At 39.2% G+C, this 25,839-nt stretch overlaps 1 protein-coding gene and 1 pseudogene across 1 annotated transcript in view; one reads left to right on the top strand and one right to left on the bottom strand.

The window, feature by feature from the left end:
• Window positions 1–4,971: 4,971 nt before the first annotated feature.
• Window positions 4,972–25,839, bottom strand: part of Snx3 (sorting nexin 3) — a 36,414-nt gene continuing 15,546 nt past the window's right edge. The window contains exons 2-4 of the mRNA XM_004637476.2: window positions 10,192–10,287; window positions 7,188–7,312; window positions 4,972–5,687 (exon numbers count right to left, since the gene is read on the bottom strand). Of these exons, the coding sequence (XP_004637533.1) occupies window positions 5,582–5,687; window positions 7,188–7,312; window positions 10,192–10,287 (327 nt within the window). The 3' untranslated portion in view covers window positions 4,972–5,581. The remainder of the gene's footprint in view (window positions 5,688–7,187; window positions 7,313–10,191; window positions 10,288–25,839) is intronic.
• On the top strand, window positions 10,345–11,601 carry LOC111818395 (annotated as a pseudogene).

Below are 25,839 nucleotides of genomic sequence, written 5' to 3' on the forward strand. Positions count from 1 at the left end.
TTGCTAATTTACTCAGGCTAGCCTGAAACTTGAAATCCTGCCTCTGCCTCTCAAGTAGCTGGGATGACGGTGTGTGCCCTTTTCTAAAGGGTCCACCAGCTGGGTGTGGTGACAGTGGAAGAAGCTAAGGCAGGAGGAAAACGAATATTCAAGTCTCACCTAGGCAACTCAGTGAGACTCTGTCTGAAAATAAAATTTTAAAAAGGGTAAAGGGACATAGCTCAGTGGTAGAGCACCCCTGGTTCCAACCCTGAGTACTACCACCATAAACAAATTTTCCCTTCACTTCTGCATCTGACCTACCCACCCCCACAACTTGGAGCCCGTTATCTATTTCTTGCATAATCTTTCAGAGATACTCAACACTTTCTGTCTTAAGAAATTATGAGATAAATCCCTAGAACTCGAACTCCTCAGCAAACCTTTTTTCTTTTTTTTTCTTTTTGTGGCAGTATACTGGGCATTGAACCCCGGGCCTGCACATACTAAGTGCTCCTCCTCTGAGTTGTAGCCTCACCCGCACCCCTTAATCTAGTTTGAATAACTGCTGTCACTGCTACTTGTGAAGGTCCTACCCATTTATCTTCCCACCAGTACCTATAAATGACTCACTGTCTCATCAACTCGGACTGTTCTCTGAGTCTGACTTTGGCTTCTGTCAAGACTGTGCAGGATTCTCTCTGGAAGCATGTCAGGAAATGGCGGGGCTGTTCTCCAGACAGCAGAGGCCGACAGGTAGCTAGCTGCATGCAGCAGTGGCAAAGAGCAGCAAGGCCATGAAGCAGCACAGATGGTTAACATTCCTGACATCAATTACGAACTGTCAACTGTCCTCAGGAGGAAAGAAAAGCATTGTCTCTGTGTGGCAGCACACAAAGGGTCAAAGCTTAGGGATCTGCTCCTAGTGAGGGAACCCCCCACAGGTCAAAGTGTTCAGATTACAGGTCTAGGAAAATCCTTCTGCAGAAAGAAGACGGCAAATCCCCCTGTGCAGCTGAAAGGACAAACTTTCTTCACCTCAGACACTCCAAGACTAAACCAGTTAAACATGGTTAGGATTTACTGAACATGAAAACAACTGGATTACAGCATAATCCAGCTAGAGAGGAAATGTACCAAGAAAGCTCAGCAATGGCAAAGCTGTATAGTTCACCTCTACCAACCAGGGATGGCCACTGCAGTTACATAACCAAATTCTTACATGTTCAGCATCCCTTAGCTCTGGAAAGACTCTGATACCCATACCAGTATCCAGGCAACCATGCATGCCATAGCAGCAGTGATGCCCAGGAGGCTGGTGGCCTCCAGCAGCAAGGGCAGTGCTCCGGCATGGACCCTGGCCAAACTTCGCAGCCTGTGCGTCTACACAGGAGTCAGTATCCACTGCACAGGGGCAGATTTTTGATCACAGGGACTATAGTTGAAATCTATTTCTCATTGGCTGTGTGACCTTGGACAAATTAAACTGTGTCTACTCTTCTGTTGGTAAAATGAGTAATGTTCATTCAGTAAGGTTGTGACAATTATGAATGAGCCAGCCTGAACCCAGCCCAAGGCATGGCACAGCCACACTACACTGTGGCACAGGAGGCTCAGGGTTGGCACATCAGGGCTGCTTAACCTTTTTGTGTCCACATATTCCTACTTAGGTATTTGCCATAGAACCATAAAATAAAGATGTACAGGATTACAAAATAAATTCATTTATTAAAATTAAGTGTACTGAAAACTTTTGATAAAACATGACTCTCTTTAACACATTACACAGGCCTTGGGGTGGATCCAGGAACTGTTGTAACTTTCAGGTAATGACTGAGACTGTTCAGAGGGTAGGGTGCAGGTTGGTGGCACAGGACTTTCCAGCACATTCAAGCCCATGCACCACACACAAAAACAAAGCTCTTTCCTGGACTGCATCACCGTCTACTCGAGTCATTTTTCTTTCTTTTATAAATCACTGTATTACAGTGATGTTGAATTTTTTGATTTCCTTTCGATTCTGATTTTTTTTTTTTTTTTGTATTACCCATTTCTTAGCTCCTTGCCTCCACTACTAGGATCAAACACAGGGCTGTGTAGATGTTAGGCAAATGCTCAGGTGCTGAGCTAGATCCCCAGCCCTTACCATCTGTTTCTGCATGTTGTCTAGTTTCCCATTAAAACCCTTAATGTGGCTGGGAATGGTCTCACATATTGACTTGGAAGCTAATACAAGATTACCTAAAGTCACAAGAGACCAGTCCAGGCAACAGTGATATCTCAAAAATAGCAACAACAAAAAGAAACAGAGAGCAAAGCAAAAAATCCTTTGATGTATTAAGCAGTTACTTTTTAATTACCTAATAATTCTACCATCTGTGACAATCATGGTTGTGACTTATCATGGACTTCTTTTGGCATGGCTTATAATTTTTTGTTGAGAGCTAGATATGTTGCACTTAAAGAATATAGACTTATTTACAGCACTCTGGCTAGAGCTGGACTGAGCTTAATCTTTTTGAGTTTCAGGTGCTGGATTCTACCTTCCCCTAGTGTCTTTGTTGCCTGCCTCTTGGTTACCCCAGAACTCCTTAGAGATGGCACTGCAGCCCTAGTGGTGTGGTGGAAGGTGTAGCTAGGGGTACTCTATAATCCAGGTGAAATCAGCAATGCTGGGAGCCTCCTTCTCTTCCAAGTCTGTAGCACTGCTCATCCATTTCCTTGAAGTGGTAACTCTTTACAGTCTTCTTTGGGCAAGAGGAAAGAAGGTAGGGTTATGGAGGCCAGAGTGGGAAGAATGGCCAATTAAGAAGACTATGGCAGTCTCAACCCTGGAGAGGAGGCCTTCGAAAGAGAAAGGATTATTTCACTATGACTATTCATTCTGTTCCCTTGTCAGAACTGCCAGTTCTAGGATATCAGTCTGACCACCTCTGGATAAAGCCCATGGGATGAGCCTCTGTAAGGCTGTAATCCCCAAGGAATTTTTACTGTCAGACTAGACAATGTACAGGCTGTAGCAAGCACCTCTTTACTACTACAGCCTAACTGTTCCCAGTCACTTTGGTTCCTAGTGTTCCCATTTCAGTTTCATTTCTTGAGATGTCTCTCCAGATTTGGAGGTCTTACTTTGCTGCTGGGTCTGAGAAGACATTGTTTGTCCACAATTTTTTTTTTTCTCAAGCACAAGGGCACCAACTTTCAAGCTGTTTATGTAGGAAGTGAACTTGGAAGTGAATGGCCAGTCCCTTCCTCTTATCTGTCATGTTTGCCATGTCTGCTCCGGGACCACATCATTAGTGTTTGTTTCATAGCAGGGTCTCCACAAGATAGAGCTAGAGAAAGGGCTGGGTTGGACCGCTCCTGCCTGCTGGCACTTATGAATCTCAAGTGCTTAGTGCTGGCAGTTGCTTCCATTCATGGCACTCAGTCTGACAGCGAAGGCCACTTCTAAACTTCTTTTTGTGCTTTTGAATTAATTTTCCTAGCCTCTAACAATGCTTAAATTTTTTGTAAATCATGATTTACGAAAATGTCTCAGATGTGATAAGACCTTTTTGCTGATTTGTTTTTGTAATGTCTAAGGTGGTCAAGTAATCTCAAATAAGACCAATACAGACAGGTAGGTAGCACATGCTTATTATCCTGCCTCAGCCTCCTGAGCCTGAAAATCCTTAGGATCACCCATCCACTGCTGTGCCATACATGGGTAAATTAAATTTTGTTCTCTAAGGAAGACTCCTAAGGGTTTCCAGAACCCCTTCCTATGTGGTTAGAATTAAAGGCATCCAAATTTTTACTTTTAACTTAGAGGGGCAAAGGTACTGTTTTACTATAGGCCACAGTCTTAAGTTACTTAAAAGACAACACTGAAAAGTACCTTCCTGAATTAGGCAAAAACCTAGAATAAGTGTTTTGGTTTTTTTTTTTTTTCTTTTTTCTTTTGGTAGACCCGGGGATTGAATTCAGCCCGGTCCTGGGATAAGTGACTTTTTACTTAGTTTAAAAACTTCTGACTTTTCAAGAGGATACCTATCCTTAAGGACATCGTGACAGAGATGAAACCCAAGCAGGGAAGTACAGCCCAGCCTAAACACGTTACTGTATTTCCTGATCCACCATTTCTTCATTTATTGTTTTTCTGTTCTGCATACCAAAATGTAACAGCTTTGATATTCTCTAGCCTACTCAAAAGAAAATTAACCGGTTTAGCTTTGTATTTTCTTACAAAATGGAAATATCGAGCTTTATGTAACTGACAAACATTGAACAACAAAATGCCTTCTAAGGCAGTTCTGATTTCCAGTCGGCTTGGCTGAATCCTGGGTGAAGACCAATGCTTGTTTCCTCTCAAATGTACTGACTCATTTACTAAAGAGATAGCTCTTGAGAAGGATCACCTTTCTTTACCTTGAGATTTAACTCTGGGTCACATGAGTCCTCAAACTATGGCAGACTCAAACCAGAAACCACATGCTGGCTGCAAAGGTCTTGGCGAAAAACAAGTAAGGTAGCAAAGAAGTTGTGTATTTTCTTATCTCTTATACAAGTCAGACTACACCTCTGTAAAAAGAATAAAATATGTCATTAGCCCGACCCTAATTAAAGAGAAACCACACATCTGCTGACTTACTATACCCTTGTTAATTTCAGGTGGACCAGGAAAAAAGTCTAAGAACAGGAGGTTTGGTGTTATCTTAAAAGGCCTTTTAAAGAATTACTTCAGATTATAAAGCATTTCTCCAATATACAAAGTACTTCATAACAATTCAATAAGCTTTAAGGAATGCGTTTTTAGTGCATCGCTTTTCTGCTGTTTAAAAGAAAATACCCCATTCAAAAGGTGGCTGCATACTTGATATCACCACTGTTTAAAGAGGAATGGAGTTACAGGAATGAGAAGTGTATAATTAGTAAATAATCCCTCTCAACAAGCGAGTTAAGTAGCTAAGCCATAAGGGAGAAAAGAAAAGCTGTAGGCAACACCAACAGTGCATATCAGAAATGCATTTTTATTTGAAAACAACTTAAATTTTTAGACAAATGATTTTAGTATATAAACTTGACTTTGTTTTTATATAGAATATAAAGATTTCCATCATTAATTTTCCATATGAAGGGAATTATAGGCCGGAAGGAAAACATGTTCTGCACACAAGTGTGTATCTTTCATGTGCGGCACTGAAAACGAACAGTGTAGTGCTCCTACACATAAATTAGATCAAGTGACAATATACATGGGGGGAGGTTATTCTACATAATCTGATTGAAGAAGCAAACATGACACAAAAACTGTGCAAATAAGACCAAGTCAGAAAATTTAGTTAGGACACTGCAGCTTATATGCGAAGGTCTGTGAGGCTATAGTGTATACATACCACATTAAAACAGCAAGGAAGAGCTATTTATAGAGAAAGGCTGGAAAGAGAGATTTTCACTAAAGCAAATTAACTTGTCAACCGCCAAACAAAACTGTGCACGTGAGTGTTACTATACTGAAGGCATGTTATACAGTTTCTGTGCAGCATGCTAAGGGGTAGTTAGAATGTCTTCAATGGTGCATATGAAACATGGATAGCCACATTTTTGCCTTTGCCAAATTTCAAGCATGTCTTATCTTAGATGGAGTATAGCTTTTATCTATTATTTCAACCTGTAAAAACATGTGAAGACAACGTTCATTCTGTGCCAGAGGATGACCAGCGACCCTAGAAATTAAAAATACAAATTTAGTCCAATATTTTACAGAAGTGGTGGTAGTAATGGTCAAAACACTCATTTTAAGGTTAAGAAGTATTTACAATTTACTAAAAATAACTACTATGCTGGAATAGCTATAGTTTTTATGCGCTGCTAACTAATCACATATTTTCTTTCATTTGGTTCACAAGAATGATTTAGAAAAATTTCCTACAGATTATACTGCTTTTGGCATTTGTATCCAACCTGATTTTTAAATATCATGGAGTATTTATAAGAAACTTAAATGAATTCAATGTTAAAAAGTGAAATGTGGGAGCCCGGGGAGATAGCTCAGTAGAATAAGCGCGTCTGGCAAGTGCAGTGTCCTGAGTTCAATCCCCAGTACCGCAAAAAAAAAAAAAAAAAAGCGAAATGTGTCATTGAATTCTAAGAAGGCATCTGCATGAGAATATATAGGACTGCAGTTAAAAAACAGGAAATGTAATAAAACCCAATACTATGCTAAGATTCAGGCACAAAAGGCCACCTCTTTGATTTGTTTCTGGTTTTCTTGGCTTACTTTTATAGTTTTCCATCACAGGCTAAATACAAACTAGCCTGGCCTGTAATCACAGCTATTCAGTGGATGAGGCAAGCATAACAAGTTCGGGGCCAGCCTGAGCAACTCAGTGACTTAGCAAGACTGTCTCAAGAAAAAAACTAAAAAGGGATGAGAATGTAGCTAAGAACAGGCCCTGGATTCAATTCTTTTTACCACAAAAACAAATTAAATTAAAAAGCCAAATTTCAGGGCTGGCCAAATAGCTCAGTGGATTAAAGAGTGCAGGCCCCGCTCCTGGGGCGCAATGAGCAGGGACTGAGACTGGGCTTGGTGGCGCACGCCTGTAATCCCAGCTCTTGAGAGGCTGAACACAGGAGGATCACTATGAGTCTGATCTGTGTAGTGAGACCCTGTGGACCCTGTATTAAAATAAAAAAGCCAAATTTCAAATGAAAATAAAATTCAATGCTAGAAATAGTAGTTTGACCTTAACAATTACTTAAAAAATAAAGTCCTAAGTTTTTTACATTTTTAAAGGAACCTTTTGTCATGAAAATAAGAAATGTATAGCTTTACACAAGACATGGATTGATATCATCATCTGCAATCAAACAAAATGATTGCAAGAGTACTATGCATTTTAGTGTTCATGCTAGAACATATCTGAAATCAGAAAGAAAAACTATTTTTTAAACACTGTAATTTAAAATGTAATCTGTATAAATTAACCAAGAAAAATAAATATAAAACTTAGGTCAACACAAAGCTACCCATTCCAATCACTCAAGGGTGTTATATTACATGATATTCAACTAGTCAGATACTTAGTTTACATGGCACAAAGAGCTAGGATTTGGCCAAGGGGAAAGGCATTATCACAATTTAAACTTAACATCTAATTACAGGTAGGTAGCTAAAAGAGTCTCAAAACAATATTCACTCTCACCCCTTGAGGAACACTTACTTGTTTATAAATTGCTCCAGGCCTTGCTTCCTTTCCTCAATAAAATTGTCATCAAATATTCCATCATCTCCTCTAAAAGGAAGTTGACGCAAAAATGCCTTCCCAGGGAGCGGGGGAACTACAACCTAAAACAAAGCCAAAATTAAGTCTCAATTAAATGAAGATGTTAATAATACAGTAGATAATAATTTTGTGCTTTAACTTATCACCTATAAGCTTCCTACATGTATCTGAGGTGATGACAAAATCATCACCATCTGTGTTCTATTTCATTAAGAAACACATCAACTTTCTCTCAAATCTTGAATCTTGCTAGCCTTTCCCAAAGGTGTTCCCTTTCTTCCTTCCCATATCTCAAATTTCCCCTTTAAAGTCTAACCTAGGAGCATGCTAAGCAAGTGTTCTACCCTAGTCAGGTGATTTGATGAAGGGTGGGGTGGTGCTGTGTGCAGTGCAGGATACTTAGCATCGCTGCCGATACCCACACATTAGATAAAAGTGGCATCTCCCAGTTCAGACAATAGCCCTGTCTTTTACTTTTGTATCATAGGCTGAACACAAACCAGACTGGCCTGTAATCCCAGCTTCTCCAGTGGTTGAGGCAGGAGGATAGGGGAAAAAAAGAGCGTGGTATATAGCTCAGCACTCCCAGGATTCAATCTTCAATCCCAGTATACAACACAACACATACTGGACAACCAGAACTCTATTTCAAAACTTCAAAGCATGTAGTACAGTACTGCTCTTACTCAAAAGGAAGCACTAATGTTTAATGACCTATGTGGTTAGTGACCATTTGGACTTACGAGCAAGTCATGCTATCTGGACTCACCATCTCTCTTTTTTATACAGTTCTGTCTGTATACATTACTTATAAAACTTTAATGTCTTTTTTAATATAGTACACCTTGTTTATATAGTACTGTAATTTCTGATTGTTCTTACAATAGAGTACAGCCATTTTACATTGCTATACATTATAGTACTGTAAGTTATACAAATAAAAGCAAAGTCATCAAGTTGGAGTTTCCTTTGAAACATTTTTTTTTGTTCTGAATAGTAATGTACATACCATATACAGCAACCAATTCAATTTACAGCCTAATCCCGAGACCATAACTCGCTCATTAAGTGAGGAATATCTGTATGTTCATAAAATGACAAATGTGCTATGGTAGATAACCAAGAATCAAAGGCTTTTTTAAGAGTCCCCCTTTTTGACCACCACTGGATCTTCAAATTACTAGAGAAAAATTTAACATCTAAATTCACATAATCATATTCTCTAGGATTTGGTCAAATAAGACCAATGCCTAATTAGGATAAGCCCTTTTCTTAGCAGAATTCTTACCACTTTGGCTTTTTAAAGACAATTATATTTCAGCCAAGTGTGATGGAGTATGCCTATTGTCTCAGCTACTTGGCAGGATTTCCTGAGCCTAGGATTTCTGTGTTATTTTAAGAAAGACAGTGTCTAGGGGTATAATTCTGGTAAACTGCTTGCCTAGCATGGAGGCCTTAGGTTTGTTCCCCAACAAAGAAAAAAACCTAAGAAAGTCTGGGCCTACATCAGAAACAGAAGTTCAAGTATCTGCTGAATGTCCAACCAATGTAATAGAATATAGGGAACTATAAATAGTAAACAAATATAGAAAGTTATACACATTCTGTAAGAGTTAAAAGTTGTTGCTGAGGTGCTGGGGGCTCAAAATGGGCCTTAGCTGTACTAGGGTGGACCTGCACCACTGCGCTCCATTCACCCCCAGCCCAAGGGTTAAAAACTTTAAGCCTTAATACAGAGTTTCTTTACCTAGTCTTGAAACAAGAGTTCAGCAGATTAAAAAAGAGAAAGATCCAGCCGGGGAAGATAGCTCAGCAGCATAAGCATCTGCCTGGCAAGTGCAAGGTCCTGAGTTCAACTGGTGCCAAGGGGGGAAAAACACAGTTTGTCAAATGACCCATTCATTTAATGGACAATCTGACAAACTACCAATGCACTAAAAAAGAGAAAGATCAACTTCATACAGATCAATAAAAAAAGCTTAAAACCAAATGCCTCACATAAACTTTATAATCCTAATTATTAAGACATATTAAGATTCACTATCATAAGTCTGCTTTAGTATTTATTCATAAATCTCTTCTATATTAGCCATTTATCAAATTTGGTACTTTAAAATCTGCAGGGTGGGCCAGGGAGATGGCTCAGTGGAATAAGCAATTCCCTGGCAAGCGCAAAGGCCTGAGTTCAATCCCTGGCTCTGCCAAAAAAAAAAAAAAAAAAAAAAATCAAATCTGTAGGGATCATATAACTGAGAAGGGATATTGATCAATGAATCCCAGTAAAATAGCTATATGTTGGGCAGAGAATATCTGTACCCATAAAAGGTCTTATTTAGATATCTATGACCAGTGTAAATGGACAGCAGGACTGTAGTCAAGAGGAACAATGACTTACAAAAGGCACGAATGTTTTGTTCCACTAAGATTTCAAAGATCCTTTTCAACATTCAAATTGTTTTGCTTAAGTGGTCTGAAAAGATCTAATTAGAATTCTTGCTTTAATTCATTCATTCAAGATGGTCTTGCTACATAGTGCGTGATGGCTCTGAACTTGCTATATAGCGCAACCGGGTCTCCAACTCATGATTCTCTTGCCTCAGTCTTTTTTTTTTTTTTTTTTGAGACAGGGTCTTGCTGCATAGTTCAGGCCAGCCTTGAACTCACCATTAAAAAAATAAAATTTAGGAATCTGAAAATTAAAATTGCATCACAAATAGCTGTTTGTTTTTTTGTATTTTAGGGAAGGGTCTACAGGGTGTTCAGGGTCTCACTACTAGATTGGACTCGTAGTGATCTGCCTTTTTACAGCCTCCCAAGAGCTGGGATTACAGGCATGTGCCACCAAGGCAGGCCTGGCGATTGAACCCCTCTGGCCCCTGTGCCTACTTGCAGGCACTTTAATCCGCTGAGCTACTTAGCTGGCCCTACAAATAATTCTTACCTTGCTCTCTCTTTCTAATTCACTTCGGAGCCATTCAAAGTCGCTGTATCTTCTTCTAACAGTAGATTCCTTTAGTTTGAAAATAGGAAGATTTGTCTGAAATAGAGTTACATTAATTAAGTTAATTAATGTTGAAACACATTAATTAAGGAGATGTCAAAAAAAGGGAGTTTGTAAAGCTGGTAGTAAGACCAGTCTGGTTATAGTAAATCATGAAGCTAATTAAGACATTTTACCTATAAGAAAACTTTGCTACTTGCTAAAAAGGTATATTATTTATACTAAATACAACTTTCAAAATGTGTCTCTGTATGTATGCTTTGGGCACCACTTGGCCTGGGGTTATGTACATGCACATGGATATTTTTCCCGTTATTCTGGTAAAAACATCAGTGGAGCAGGGGTAAGAAAAGGTTAGATCTGACTGCTAGCCTGTCAGCCAACCCCCTCACAGGGTCTCTGGGAGGTGCTCACCATATGGCAGTGAGTCCCCACCTGGAATTACAAGGCTCCATCAGCAGGCTCCTGTTTGGGGATACTAAGACACTTGCCTCCTATTTTTTTTAATATTTAAATTCTAATAATACAATGAATGGTGCTCTTATAATACCAAGAGAAAATCTGTGAGAACCACTTTAATTACTGAACTATTGTAGAAATCACAGCTAGATCATCCAATCTGGATACTGGAGTCCAGCTGATTGGAGAAGAGTGTCCCAGCCATGTAGTCTCTCTGGTAAGTCAGACACTGAAACAGAACGTCTGTTGGATCCAAATTTGAGGGATCCACTCAGGGTATTGCCACAGAAACAGAATTCGTACTGCCCAATCTGATAAAAGGTATGTTCCCAATTTGTGAAATTCTTACATGAAGAGGCTAGTAGTAAATACATTCAAGAAATATAAAGTTAACTCTGACCTGGAGATGGCAACTGTCCCATATAAACCTGAATGCAATATCCACACATCTCCTGGAATTTGGGTCAGACTTGTCTACATCCCCTCTATTAACACACCATTTCTCACTTAAAACAGTTAAGAACTTTAACCAAGGAAGGAAAAGTGGTCTCTACCACACCTCGGTTAGCAGTTCTTTGTTCCCCAGTTGGCAGATCAGTCAGAGATGTTCCTCCTTGCTATTCCCTTCAAAGAAGAAGGTGGCATCAATCATACAGATGAAGGCAGATTTGTGTGGGCTGCAGCACAGGGACAAATAGTTGTGACAGTTTCTACAGCAGAAGGGTGCCAATCCTCAACTTTCAGGAAAAGGCAGACAAAGTACATGTTTCTTGGCCTGTAGTTAAGGCTACAGATACTGTCAAAATGCTGCTGGACTGTGGCACCGATGTAAATGAATGTGCCTGGAGTGGACAGTTATGCTTTCTGCTGTACACAGGAATCATTTTCTAAGATCCTCTTAGGAAATGAAGCTCACCTAATACCCAAACAAACCAACTCAGTCTTCTTCTATAGATTTTGTAGCTATAGTCCTGGGCTAATTGGACAGATTACTGACTCACATTTGCTAAATGTTGCTAAAGTTGCTTCAAAATATCAAAGTCTGGCACAGTCCTCAGAAACTGTTGTCTGCCCTTCCATTTACCTTTTGGGCCTTATAAATCATCATTTTTTCCTGGTGTTTTGAGACAGGCTTGTCTTGGACTCCCTAGGTAACCCTGACTGGCCTTGAACTGGCGATCCTTCTGCCTCAGCCTCTGAAGTTCTGGGATTATAGGCATATGCCTTGTTTACTTTCAAATCTTTATCTTGGAGACAACGTTTTTTTTTTCTTTTCTAGGAAGCTTTAATAAATATTTCTTTTACTTCACTGGCTTACAATAAAAATCAATGTTAACTGTTTTATAAACACATTTTGTAATATATTTAAAATTATAGGGTGCTGGGAGATAGCTCAGTAGCTTAAGCACCTGCCTGGCAAGCGCAAGGTCCTGAGGTTCAACCCCCAGTACCAAAAATAACATATAACATAACATAACATAACATAACATAAAAACAAAAATATTTTAGGGCCAGAGAGATAGCTCAGCAGACTAAGCGCCTGCTTTGGCAAGCGAAGGAACCAGGATTTAACCCGGTCCTGCATGCCATGCCAGTCCCACCCTATCAACTGAGCTGGCAACCAAGTCCCAGCATGGCGGTACAGGCCTATAATCCCAGTGCTGGGGAGGCTGAAAACAGGAGGACCACCATGAGTCCAGGCTGTGTAGTGAGACCCTGCACCAAATACATAAAACGACAAAAAAATTATATGTTTTGTAACATATAAATTTATGGTATAGACAGTTGTATGTCTTTGTATCAACTGCTGCCAATTTGACACTTTCAAAAAATTTCCCAGTCAGGTGAGCAGTGCATTCTCCTAATCCTAGTAGCAACTGGAAGACTGAGGCAGTAGAATTGCATTGAGTTTGAGCCTGCCTGGGCTACATAGTGAGCTCAAGGCTAGCCAACGTTAAAAAGTGAGACTCTGCCTCTCACAAAAACAACCCACCACCCCAAATTTCTACCCTAGTTTTCTTTCCTTTTGTATGAACTCACTGGCCTTATGAGGTTTGCTATAAATCCATAGGGAAAAAGTGTACTGAATTACAAAGCTTAGTGTGATTATTCATAAAATGTTATAAATACGTGTTCTGTTGAAAATTTTACTAATTTTTAAGGTTAAGGCTACTTGTTAACAGTGTCATTCAGCAAAACAAAAGATTTTTAGCCAGGACTTAAAACCATTTTTTGTGGCATCCATTTTTCCACAGTTCATTAACCTCTCTACACAGTAAAACCAGAGCCCGGAATCTTCTACAGATGCTGCTGGGCCTAAGAGTGTATAGGTTTCAAGCATGAAACTAAATCTCACAAGAGGTTTAAAAGCACTCAAATTTTCTTTCCCAGGTAACCACAACATTTGTTCATTGTATTAATGACTAAGAGTAAAACTGCATATAACAAGACTCTCATTATACTAAAAGTCAAGCTTACACTTAGAGCTCCTGGCTTATTATACAGAGGAGTATTCGCATTCCTCACAGGGAATGAAATCAGGTCCCCTGGAGAGTAGGATGATGATTCCCAGAAAGAAAGCATTGGATTATTTCTCTCTAATTTCACCCACTGGCTTTTTAGCCAAGTTCACCCTTCCGCATTAAAATATTAAGTCTTTGTAAGTGTCTAAAGATAGAAAGGCCTTTACACAGGTGAGTATTTTCTGCAGGTGAGATTTTACATTTTGAATTCCCTCCTCTCAAATTACTTTACAAAAGGGATTAACTGCTCTCTTTATTCAATATGTTAAGATCAAGCTTGTGAAAAGCATTCCCTAAGAATTTTCATACTTCTGGGTACGGAAGTCTATAAAGTTAATCTCTGAAACAACATATCAAGCTTACAGGTACAATGTTGAGGGAAGAGTGCCAACTCAGCTCATTTTACCTTCCACTTTCCCTTTTGAACTTTTGACACAATCCTGATTATATCTGATTCAGGGGGGGGGGGAGAGAATAGAAGGGAAAGTCCCTTCCCTTCTAAGATTAGCTAGTAGTTGTGTATTTTTAAAAGGATCATGGTTCATTTAAGAAAATTCTTTTTCTCAGCTGTGATTTTTTTATATGACAACTGCTTCAGAGTTTTGAAAAAGTCACATCAAGAAATTATAGGCTGAGGTACTTGTAGCTCACTGGCAGCAAAGTGTGAGATTCTAGGTTTGGTCTCCAGCACTATGTAAAACTTAAAAACAAAAAACAAAAAACCCTCCATATTATTTGCCCACTACAGAGTAGTTAAAATTTTTCCTGGTCTGGGAGTAGTTTACTAGTAGACCATTTGCCTAGTATTGCAACACCACAAAAACAAAACAAACTTTATTATTATAAGGTTCCTTCAATTTACTTGATCAAAATAAATGAGCTTTCAGCTGGGTATGGTAGCATGCACCTGAAATCCTAATGCTCAGAAGGCTAAGGCAGGAGGATTGTCTCAAGTTTGAGGCCAGCCTAGGCTACCCCTGCCCCCAAAAGGCTAAAATAATGTTTTGGTCCTTGTGAAGCTCATAATGTACCACAGAAGTAAAAAGATAAGCCATATAGGAACCGGGGAGATAGCTCAGTAGAATAAGTGCTTGCCTGGAAAGCACAAACGCCTGAGTTCAATCCCCGGTTCTGAAAAAAAAAAAAACAACAACAACAAAAAAAAAAAACGCCACATAAAATGCCAACTGGTTAAAAATACCACAATCAGGTGCTGTGGCACACACCTGCAATACCAGCCACTTACAAGGCTGAGGGGCAGGAGGATTGAAAACTTAAGGCTAGGCTGGGCAACTCAGCAAAACCTTATTTCAAAATAAAAAATTAGTGGGCGTATAGGTCAGTGTAGGGCACTTGTCTAGCACGTTTGAGCCTAACTTCAATGATGGTGGTGGTGGGATGCGAAAAGGAACTGACAACTGATTCAGTCAGAATTACTTTCATCCAGGCAGCTAGCCATATAATATGAACGGTTGAGAATGGTGAGGAGGCATGGATTATAGACAGAGAAAAAATATATACAGGGTTTAGCAGATGATGGAAAATAAAAACTGGAGCCAGGTATTGTGGAACATGCCTGTAATCCCAGCACTTTGGAGGCTGAGGCAAGAGGATGGCTGCAAATTAAATACTAGTCTGGACTACATGAGACTGTCTAAAAACCAACACCCACCTAAAGAAAATCCCAGAACATTCAGTCATAAATGAAGCATGGTGGCACGTGCTTGTAATCCCAGCATTCTGGAAGGCTGAAATTTGGGCCCAGTTTGGGCCAACTAACACATTAGACCTTGTCTCAAAATTTAAAAAATAAAACTTAACAAAAAAACACTATGCACATGGCTCATTGTGAAGGGCCAGGATTTAATTCTCAGTATTGAGAAAACAAAAGAACAATTTATTCTTAGTTCTTGGATTAAACATGCTTTAAGTATACAGTCAGATTAGTGAGATAAATTATAGCAGAAATTCCTTAGAGGTTAAATTTTGAGTACCATTTAAATGTTTAGCTTTATCTAGATAGAAATAACAATGCTTAGCTGGGTGTGGTGACACATGCCTGTAAGTCCAGTACTCAGGAAGCTGAGGTAGAAGGACTGCCACAAATGAGGCCAGGCTGAACTACATAGTGAGTTTAAAGGCCAGCCTGAACTGCATAGTGAGCTCTTGTCAGGAAAAACAAATTCTTCCTGAGCACAAGTATTAAATCCTGGCATTTGTATGAAATAGTATTTGTAGGAAATAACAGACACAGTGATCAGACAGGTAACATCAGAGACTAAGTAAAAAGAGCCTATTATCAGGCAAGAAGCAAAAGCTAAAAAATACCACCAGTAAATGCTTAATTTGGATAATCTAGGTCTACTTCAGCCTTCTCAATTTTAGTGAATTATGAAAAGCTATCAAAGTCATGTTGCATTGGGTGTTTGAATGAAAAAGTATACTCATGCTGGGTAGACTCACAAGTGATATAAGAAACTACATTAATAATAATTTTAAGTTATATCAGAGCCATGGGCCAAATACACACACACACACACACACACACACACACACACACACACACACATATAAAAAGACTCGTTCAGGTCTTGCTATGCAGTTCAGGCTAACCTTCAATACACTACGCAGCCATGGATTGCTTCCAACTAAGGGTGATCCTTCTACCTCTGCCTCCCTGAGCCCAGGAATTACAGGTGTGCACTATTAATTTTAAAAAATGAAGGGGGGGGGGAACTACCCGCTTGGCCCCCCCCCCGTCCCTCTCTTGGGACAGGAGCTTTCTTTCTCTCAATATATATATTCTGTTCATAAAAAAAAAAAAAAAAAGGCAGGGGGAAAAACGGTAACTTCAGAGGGTAAAGCAGCAAAACCTCTTTGCCCCAGGAATCAGGTCAGTAGCATCCCTACTACTGAGACATGACAGGACATGCTCCTGGGTGAGACAAAAAAAAAGGGCCCATCACCCTTCTGTGGCACTCCTGTCAACAACGCAGAGTACCCAGGCCCGGATGAGGAATGCAGTATTCCACAAACAAGTGGCCCATCCTCGTCAAAGTGTCAAGATGATAAACAACAAAGATTCAGGTTGAAGCTTTAATTTCCAAAGTGACTGTGTGGAGAGTGAGCCTACAGAAAGGCTACCAGGGTCCATGACGGAATAAGCGGAGACACCCCACAGATGCATGTCTTGTACCCCTGCACTGTACTTCGCCACATGCACACTGCCTGAAAGCCACTAATTAGCCAGGAAGAGCACCCTACCCAGCAGAAATGGATCCTGCTGGAAATGTCTCATACTGCACTTCCCAGTGTCCAGAACCAAGGACATAAATGTATGCTGGTTCAGACCCCCAGTCTCCACTACCCTTCCATGGTAACCAGAGTAAGTTAAAAGAGACGCATAAATATTTTCTGTACTACTCTTGCAACTTTCCTGTCAGTTTGAAATAGATTAAAAGGTTTAAAATTTCTCCTCAAAATGGTAAAGGAATGGAATTTTTTAAAAGATACACACATCTTAGTGAGCATTTTACTTTATCTTAGGATATAAAATTAGATTTAGAAGATCAGAATGACAGACATTCCAAGCATGACCCTGGTATTACACATTGCTATCTTCAGCGCAGTTGCTTAGTTCACAGGTATCAGCATATATAGTTAGTCAGCTAACTGCTAGTTTCAATTAACTGCTAGTTTCAAAAACCTGCTGAAGATTCTCAGGATCATTGTCTTAGCCATCTTGTGCATATAAATGTATGGTTTTGCCTGTCATGTTTCCTAGCCTTTCTCCTGGGATTTGACTGACCTTGTCAGATAAAAAAGTTACATTTCTTGTTATATAGGTCTTGCTTTTATTTTGGTCTTAACCATCCAGCAGAAAAATATAAAAAAGAGGTATAAAAAGTAAAGCCGTATTAATATGCTGAGCTGTAAAAGGCTCAAGTCAACAACTTCTAACATTGCCAGTCCTGTGGATAACCCACTACTATTATGGACTACTGGACTATATTGGATTATTTTGCTGAATTCATGCACCTACAATATTTAAATGGCAATGGAATACCCATCTCTGACAAAACTAAACAAAAAAAGGGGATATAAATGAAGGACCATTTGTATCTGTATATACAAAATAGGACAGATATACAGCTACTCTCTCTTAATTCAATGAAAAGAAAGATTTATACTAAGAGTGTTTGGACAGGATATCATGTCTGCATCTTGTACTATGAATAACCACTACAAAGAGAACAATATGCAATGTATTAATTATTGAAAGTGTCCTATTAATTGATTTTGAAACTGTCTCATTGCTATTTCTTTCTCAATAAAATTAACAAAAAAAATGAAGAGAATGATAGAAAACTTCTTTCCACCCACCCTCAAAATTTGCCTTTGTTAACTGTTACACTAGTTTGTTACTAGTATGTAATAACATTTATTTGAAAAACTAGATGATCTGTATTAATGAGCAAGGCATAAACTGAGCATACAAGAATATTCACATCTGACACTGAAGGAAACTTTCAGAATTATATCTATGCCAAGCACAGTGGCATATGCCTGTAATCCCAGCACTTGGGATGCTAAGGCAGGAAGATTGCAGGTTCAAGGCCAGCCTGGGCTACCTAGTAAATTAAAGGCCAGCTTAAACTACATACTGACACTCTTAAAAAAAAAAAAAAAAATATCCAACCAACCAACCAAACACAAAAAGCCAAAATGCCAAAACAACAACAAAACAGAAAAATAGGCCTGGAGATGTAGCTCTAGCTCAGTGAGATAAAGTTGCAGCATAAATGAGCACTCCCATCTCTCTGCTTTCTTCTCCAAGTTAACCTAAGGACATACACAATAGCTCAAGGCTTGCCACTTTCATGTGGTAATTTAGGAATAGCCAAGTAACTTCTGGACTTGACTTGTTAACAATTACTGCTTTACTTACTAAGTGTGCAAGGAACAAAATTAACAAATTAACCCAAGCACTGACTATGGTTATCTCTTTAATCATTTTCAGTCTACAACAGTCTTTCTGATTTTTTGCCATTCAAGATAGTGACTTTTTATTTTATTTTTGGGAGTCCAGGTAAGCTGCCTGAGCTCTATTCTGTACTGTATGGATTTGGTTTCTGGTGATCAGTTCCAGGTCATGTATCTCTGGAAATAATGCTGACACTGAGGGCAGAAGTGATGATAGCTTGTCCCATAACTGGATCACTTAAGGTAAGGTATGGTTGGCTGGATTCCTCCCTTGTAGCTGTTGCCTTTCATTCTTCTTTATAATATCATTTTTCTAAGACGTGCCCTTCATAGTAGAGTTTAATGCCATTTAAATTTGCCCAGTTAAATTCAAGACATACAAAACTGTCAGAGGACAGAATGAACCCTGCTGTTTGAATTCCCACTTTTTGGTGATGTTATTTGCCCGATCTCCTCCTCTCCCCAGAAGCACTGAGCTATATCCCCAACCCTTGGCATTTTATTTCAAATCAGTGTTTCACTGAGTTGCCCAGGCTGGCCTTGCCCTTGTGATCCTCCTTCTTCCTCAGCCTCCCAATCAGCTGGGACCGTATGTGTGCATCATCATTCCTGACAGGGTTCATTCTGTCCACTGAATGAGCCAAGGTATTTAGTTTATTATAAAAGCCTCATTCACTGAAAACTATAATGTGAACATGCAGATTTATAAAGGCATTGTTTTTATAACCTGATTTAATATATTTTTACACAAAGTGGGATGATAGTCTATTTGACTGCCATAAGGAAGGATATTTGTGTGCCTGATTAAGGAAAAATTTAGGGTGATTCTTAAACTTCAATATATAGTATCTTGGCTGGGTGTGGTGGCACACAACTGTAATCCCAGCACTTGGGAGGCTGAGGCATAAGCATCACTGTGAGGGCAAGATAGCTTGGCAGTCTTAAGTGCCTGCCTGGCAAGTGCAAGGACGTAGGTGCAATCCCTGGTACTGCATGCCATGCTGCCCCAGAACCCCAGGCACGCTGTGCCTGCCACCAAAATCGGGCATGGTGGCACATGCCTGTAATCCCAGTGCTGGGGAGGCTGAAACAGGAGATCACTATGAGTCCAAGCTGTGCAGTGAGACTCTGTACCAAATATATAAATAGCATCACTGTGGGTTCAAAGGCAGCCTGAACTGTGTAGTGAGAATCTGTCTCAAAACAAAATCCCCAAAACTGTATCACATACATACAGCATCTTGACTTTTCATTTGCAAAATGATGCTTTATGTTGCTTAGTTCATCTTTGACAGATTAATTAAGAGATCCTCGGACACTGGAAAACTAGGAAAGAACAAGACTAAAAACCAGAAGAGAACTGAAGTGTAAGACAGGTATGTATGCCTGATAGTCTTATATTCTTAATTATATAAGAGAAACCAGCCATTTCCCACAAAAAGTAGGAATGCAAGTGGATATTATGAACTGAATAGATTTCTGAAACCATGGTATAGACATCTAAAACAAGCACGTCCTTCAAGTCTAAGCACAGGCAACTGCCACATTACTTCCCTCTAAAAAGGTCTCACACACTTAAACAGACTGATCTATTAAAGTCAGCAGCTCACGGGTACCCATATGTAACCTGATTATCACTGATAGCCAAGCAGAAAACCAAGCTTCAAAATGCAATCACCTGAATATAGCTTAACAATAGATACTAGAAAAATGTTTACTAGGTGTTTCTAGTATTTCTTCAGATAGTGTCACGTGTACATTTGAAAAAGAGACTGGCAACAACATCAAAAGTATACTCAATAGGCCACGCTCTATTCAGCCGATCCTAAGAGATGTAAATGGATGCCCCACTGCAGCACTCATTAAACAGCTGCATTTCTCCAAATATCTCATCTAGAGATAAAGGATAAGCTGAGAAGTGCTTAAGCTATTACCTCTCCCTCAGTACTTTTGATACTTGTTTTACCAAATCTGGAACAGCATGAATAACTAGAGATATGGTTTATAACCTAGATGAACTCCTAAAGATGGCTGGGAGAAGTCATTTAAAGGAAGAATAAGCTTTTAGTCTGGAAACCTTTGAAATGTAGGTTGTCACTAAGCCAAGGTATTTAGTTTCCTTCTTTTTTAAAAAATAAGGACATGGCCTTCCAGTGATACAATTCCTCATTATTTTAAAAAGGAGTATGGTATGATTTCCAAAATAGTAGACAAGCAGTTATCTAGACTAGTTTAATGCATAAATCAAGTAACTCCATATACTCTTCCTCTGTCCATACTGATTTGTGAATCAGCAACAAGACTCAACTGTGAGCACATACAGGTTTTCAATGAGCAATATTTAAAACTGGACAATAAATTCACTGTAAAGGAAAATTCATTCATTACAATTCATGAACATTTACAGGCTCATAAAGAAATATGCCTATTAATAACCTAAGACCTTTGGATTTTTAATTTTGGTGTTTTTTTTTTTTTTTTGAGACAGGCCCTTGGTATGCACTACAGGCTGTTGTACACACAATGTAGTCCAGACTGGCCTAGAACTCATGGCCAATCCTCCTGCCTCAAGCTCACAAGCACTGGCATTACAGGCATGCACACCATTCCTGGCTTAACATCAGCACTTTTAAGTGATGCTAAGGTGCAACAGGGGGTTGAGAATTGTTGCCTTAGATTTGCCAAATGTAAAAGGAAGTTTTGTTCTCCCAGTAATCTGTGTGCTCATCAAGTGATTCTGGTTAGCTGCAATGGATATGAGCTGCAGCGTTCTACCTTGCTAAGGACACTGACTTGGAATGAATACTATGAGGATACTGGACTACAAACAGCGTGCAAAGTCATTATGAGTAAAATTATAATGTGGAAACCAGTGAAATAATATTGATAGCTCTATCCAATCCTAAAATGCACATAGAAACAAAAAATCCTGAAGGACCACAAAGACAATTGAGAGGAAAAAAAAAAATTGCAGGGATCATACTTACTAATTAGAATATATTTACTATGCAGTTCAGGCTGGCCTTGAACTCACTTTGTAGCCCAGGCTGGACTCACTTGCAGTGTTTCTCCTGCTTCAGCCTTGAGAACTGGGATTACAGGAGTGTGCCAACACACCAGCCTAAAATATAACCTCACAACGCTATGAAAATCAGAATAGTACGGTACTGGCATTAAAAATAGACATAGACCAATGGAACAGGACAGAGTCCACAAATAAATCCAATCTTATATGGTCAACTAATTTTTAACATGAGCACTAAAAAAATCCAAGAATTTTAATAAATGCTGCTGAGAAAATTGGATTTCCACATGTAAAAGGATGACACTGGACCCTTTATTCACATTACACACAAAAGTCAATTTATTTATTTTTTATTTTTTTATTTTTAAATGTTCTCTCTTTTTTTTTTTTAAACTTTATTTATTTTTGTGTGTGTGGCCAGCTCAGCCCACCAGGGGGCGGGGCTGGCTGGCATGTGGTGCTGGGGGATTGAACCGCAGTCCCTGTGCTTTGCTAAGCTTGTTCTAAGTAGGTGCTTTAGACCACTGAGCCATCTCACCAGCCCCATCAAAAGTCAATTTAAAATGGATAAAAATCTAAATGTAAGACCTGAAACTATAAACATATTTAAAGAAAATCTAGGAGAAGAGCCTGGCTAGTGTGGCTCACGTTTGTAGTCCTAGCACTCAGGAAGCTAAGATAGAAGGATGGTCTCAAGGCCAACCTGAGCCTATCCAATGAGTTCAAGACAAGTCTGAACTACACAGCAGGACTTTTTTTCAAAAAAAAAAAAAAAAAAAAGGGCTGGGTTGGTAGGTAGCTCAGCAGCCTAAGTGCTTCCTTAGCAAGCACAAGATCATGAGTTCAATCACTGGTTAAAACAAACAAACAAACCAAAACAACAACAACAACAACAACAAAACACATACAAAGAAAACCTAAGGGATAGGGGCGGCCAGATAGCTCAGCAGACTAAAGCACCTGCTTAGGCAGAGCACAGCATCCAGGGTTCAATCCCCTGCATGCTGTACCTGTGCCTGCCCTGCCCCTGGAGTGTGCTGAGACGCCAACTGAGATGGGGTATAGTGGCACGCACCTGTAATCCCAGCTCTTAGGAGGCTGAACACAGGCAGATCACTACAAGTCTGATCTACGTAGTGAGACCCTATAGTGTAGACCCTGCACTAAATACAAAAAAAAAAGAAAGAAAGAAAAAAAGAAAACCTAAGGGAAAAGCTCCTTAGCACTAGTCTTCATAATGATTTTTTCCTATCACACCAAAAACTCAAGTTGCAAAAGCAAAGATAATTGGAACTAATTAATTAAAAGCTTTTGCACAGTAAAAAAATTAATAAACAGGAGCTGGGTAGATAGCTCCGAGGCATAAGCACCTACCTCGCAAGCACAAGGTCCAGAAGTTTGATCCCCTGCCCTGCATGCTGTGCCAACCTGCCAAGAACCCCAGGTGTGGTAATGGCTTCTAATCCCAGCACTCAGGAGGAGGTTGAGACAGGAGGATCACTATGAGTTTGAGACCAGCCTGGGGGCTACAAAAAAGTGAGTACAGGGCTACCTGAACTGCATAGTGAGACCCTGTATCAAAAAAAGAAAAAAGTAATAATAACGATAATCAACAAAATAAAAAGGGAACCTAAAGGTCAAGGAAAAGAATTGGGGGTTAATGCCCAAGATTTACAAAGAACTTCTACAACTTAATAGCAGGAATATATAGAACTAGATTAAAAAATGCAAAAAGACCAGATGTGGTTGGTGGCATGTGCCTGAAGTCTCAGATTCTTGGAATGCTGAGGCAGGAAGATTCCAAGTTCAAGGTTAGCCTGGGTAATTCAATGAACATCTTTCTCAAAATAAAATTTATAAAGGGTAGGGGATATAGCTCAATGGTAGGCAGAGTGCTTGTCTTGAACATATATGGCTCCCCAACGTGTGTGTGGATTACAAAGGCCTTGAATAGAAATTTCTCCAAAAATAATACGAAAATGGGCTACATACAAATGAAAAGGTGCTTATGATCATTAATCATCAAAGAAATGCAAATCATAAACCAATGTAACATACCAACTCACACCTTTTAAGACATCAATTATACAACAAAAAGTACACAGGGCTGGGGATATACTCAGTAGCGTAGATGCCCTGGTACCACAAACAACAACAAAAACAATGCAAAGGCTGGCCAGATAGCTCAGCGAACTAAAGCGCCTCCTTAGGTAGAGTGCAGGGGCCGGGGTTCAATTCCACACACCACAAGCCGTGCTGGTGAAGGTCCTGCCCCCAGGGCATGCTGAGATGGCAGCTGAGGCTGGGGGTAGTGCTGCACATTTGTAATCGCAGCACTTGGGAGGCTGAAAATAGGAGGATCACTATGAGTCCAATCTGTGTAGTGAGACCCTGTACTAAATACATTAAACAACAACAGCAACAAGATACAGTACAGAGGTGGCAGAGGAAATTCCCATCTTACCCAGATATCTCTCTTCCACATATACAATACAATCAAAGAAAACGGACAGGGAGATAGCTCAGTGGGAATAAGTACTTGCCTGGCAAGTGCAAGGTTTTGAGTTCAATCCCTGATACCACCAAAAAATAAATAAAATAAAATCTCCATCTTGTTAAGATAGCTGCATTCCCATGTCCACCACAGCATTATGCATAATACCAAGATAAAGAAACAACCTACGTATCCATCAACTGATGAATACAGAAATAAGTATATACACACAAAGTATTATGAACTTTTAAAAAGGTGGAGATCCTGCTATCTGCACATCAAAGATTAATGTGAAAGACATTATGCTAAGTGAAATAAATCAGACACAGAAAAATATTTAGGATCGCATATGTGGGATCTATTGAATTATTTCTTTGAAGCATGAATTACCTGAAAAACTATTTTAAAAAAGACAAAAAGGATGTCTAATGGTTTGTAATTCTCTAAGACACAAGTGTTACATATATATTTTTTTCTCTTCTAGTCAGAATGTTTATAATAAAAGCAACCAGACAATGACATCAAACACTACAGATGCATGCTTTAAATCTAGATGGACAGCAGTGCCATTACAATACTTTCATTCCTTTCATAATGTCCCATAAAGGGTGGCTGTAATAGCGGGACGTGGTGACACACATACCAGTAATCTCAACACTGTAGGTATGAAGATCACAAATTCAAGCCCAGGTTGGTCAATTTAAAGACCTTGTCTCAAAATAATAAATGAAAAAAGCCTAGGGATGTAGCTCAATGACAAGGCCCTAAATTTAATCCCCAGTACTCCTCCACACACATGATTAATTGTTCTAGTAGCCAGTCAGTACTGAAACCTCTCATATAAATATCTTTTGGATTCTTTAAGGAATGGCAACATGCCACCAAAAGTTTCACTATAAAATAATTAAGTCAGTGAGTTATGGCTGGAGCTCAGTGGTAAAGCACTTGCCTCACCTATAATGTCAGCACTAGAAAACAAAACACTATGCAAACAAAATAATTAAGTCATCATATATGTTTTCTGAGCCAGGTAGGAAATGGTACACACCTATAATCCTTCCCTCTGAGAGGCCGAGCCAGGATGAGCAGCAAGTTTTAAGCTCAGCTTGGGCAACTCAGACATACCCTGTATTAAAAATAAAAAAGGGTCATTGTGCTCTTTCACAGTGATCCACTCTCACCCTGCTCAGTGTACTTTTTTCTTTTCCTACTTTTAATTGGCCTGCACTTGCTCTGCAGAATATTTTTCTTTTCCTGTCTTTAATAAATGTGAAACTTCACTATCCTAAACAAATAAATCAACAGGGCTGAAGATTTAGCTCACTGTGAAGGCTCTGGGTTTAATCTCCATAATAATAAATGTATAATACATACATAAACACAAAAACAAAATTATTTTTTGGCCAGCATACCCTCTTTAATAATTAGGTGTAGTGTTCAAGGTGGGGCTAGACAAAAGGGTATTGTGGTTCTTCTTCCCAAAGAATATGTTCATTCTGAGTACGTGGCTAGTTCCCTCAGACACACATTCTTTCTTTGCCCTCTTCTGAGTTACAAAATTTATTCAAACAAGGAAATCATTCTAGATCCCCTATTCTAGCCCCAAAACCTTCCTTGGAAGTATAGTAAATAAGACATTTTAAGTTATGACAATCATAAATATTAACCAGAATTCTCATAAACCACTAGACTGATATTGTAGTACAGTATACAACCCAAAGGCATAAAAATATTCTACGAAATGTTTATATTATTCTATGAAAAATACAAATTACATGGATATAGTCTGTCTTAGCTGACTCTATAAATAGGTAAGAGCTGTAATAGGACACCAAAAAGGAATCACAATATGGATGAAGACAAGCCAGGGTAAGAAAGAAATTAAAGATACAGGCATACTACTGGGAAGTTTCTGTAAAACAATAATTTTGGAAGTATTCTATTAGTAAGACAGGCAAGCACAATCTTTAGGCTCAGACTTCTAAAGCTATCAGAAAATTTATCCAAGTATACAATTTATGGCTGTTTACACTCTCATTTGTCAAGTGTGCAGCTGGGAGCAGGAGTGTATCTCTGAAAGCCCAGCTACTTCACACCTGAGGCAG

This window comes from Octodon degus, unplaced genomic scaffold, assembly GCF_000260255.1.
Source record: "Octodon degus isolate 3935 unplaced genomic scaffold, OctDeg1.0 scaffold00090, whole genome shotgun sequence".
In the NCBI taxonomy this organism is placed as follows: Eukaryota; Metazoa; Chordata; class Mammalia; order Rodentia; family Octodontidae; genus Octodon; species Octodon degus.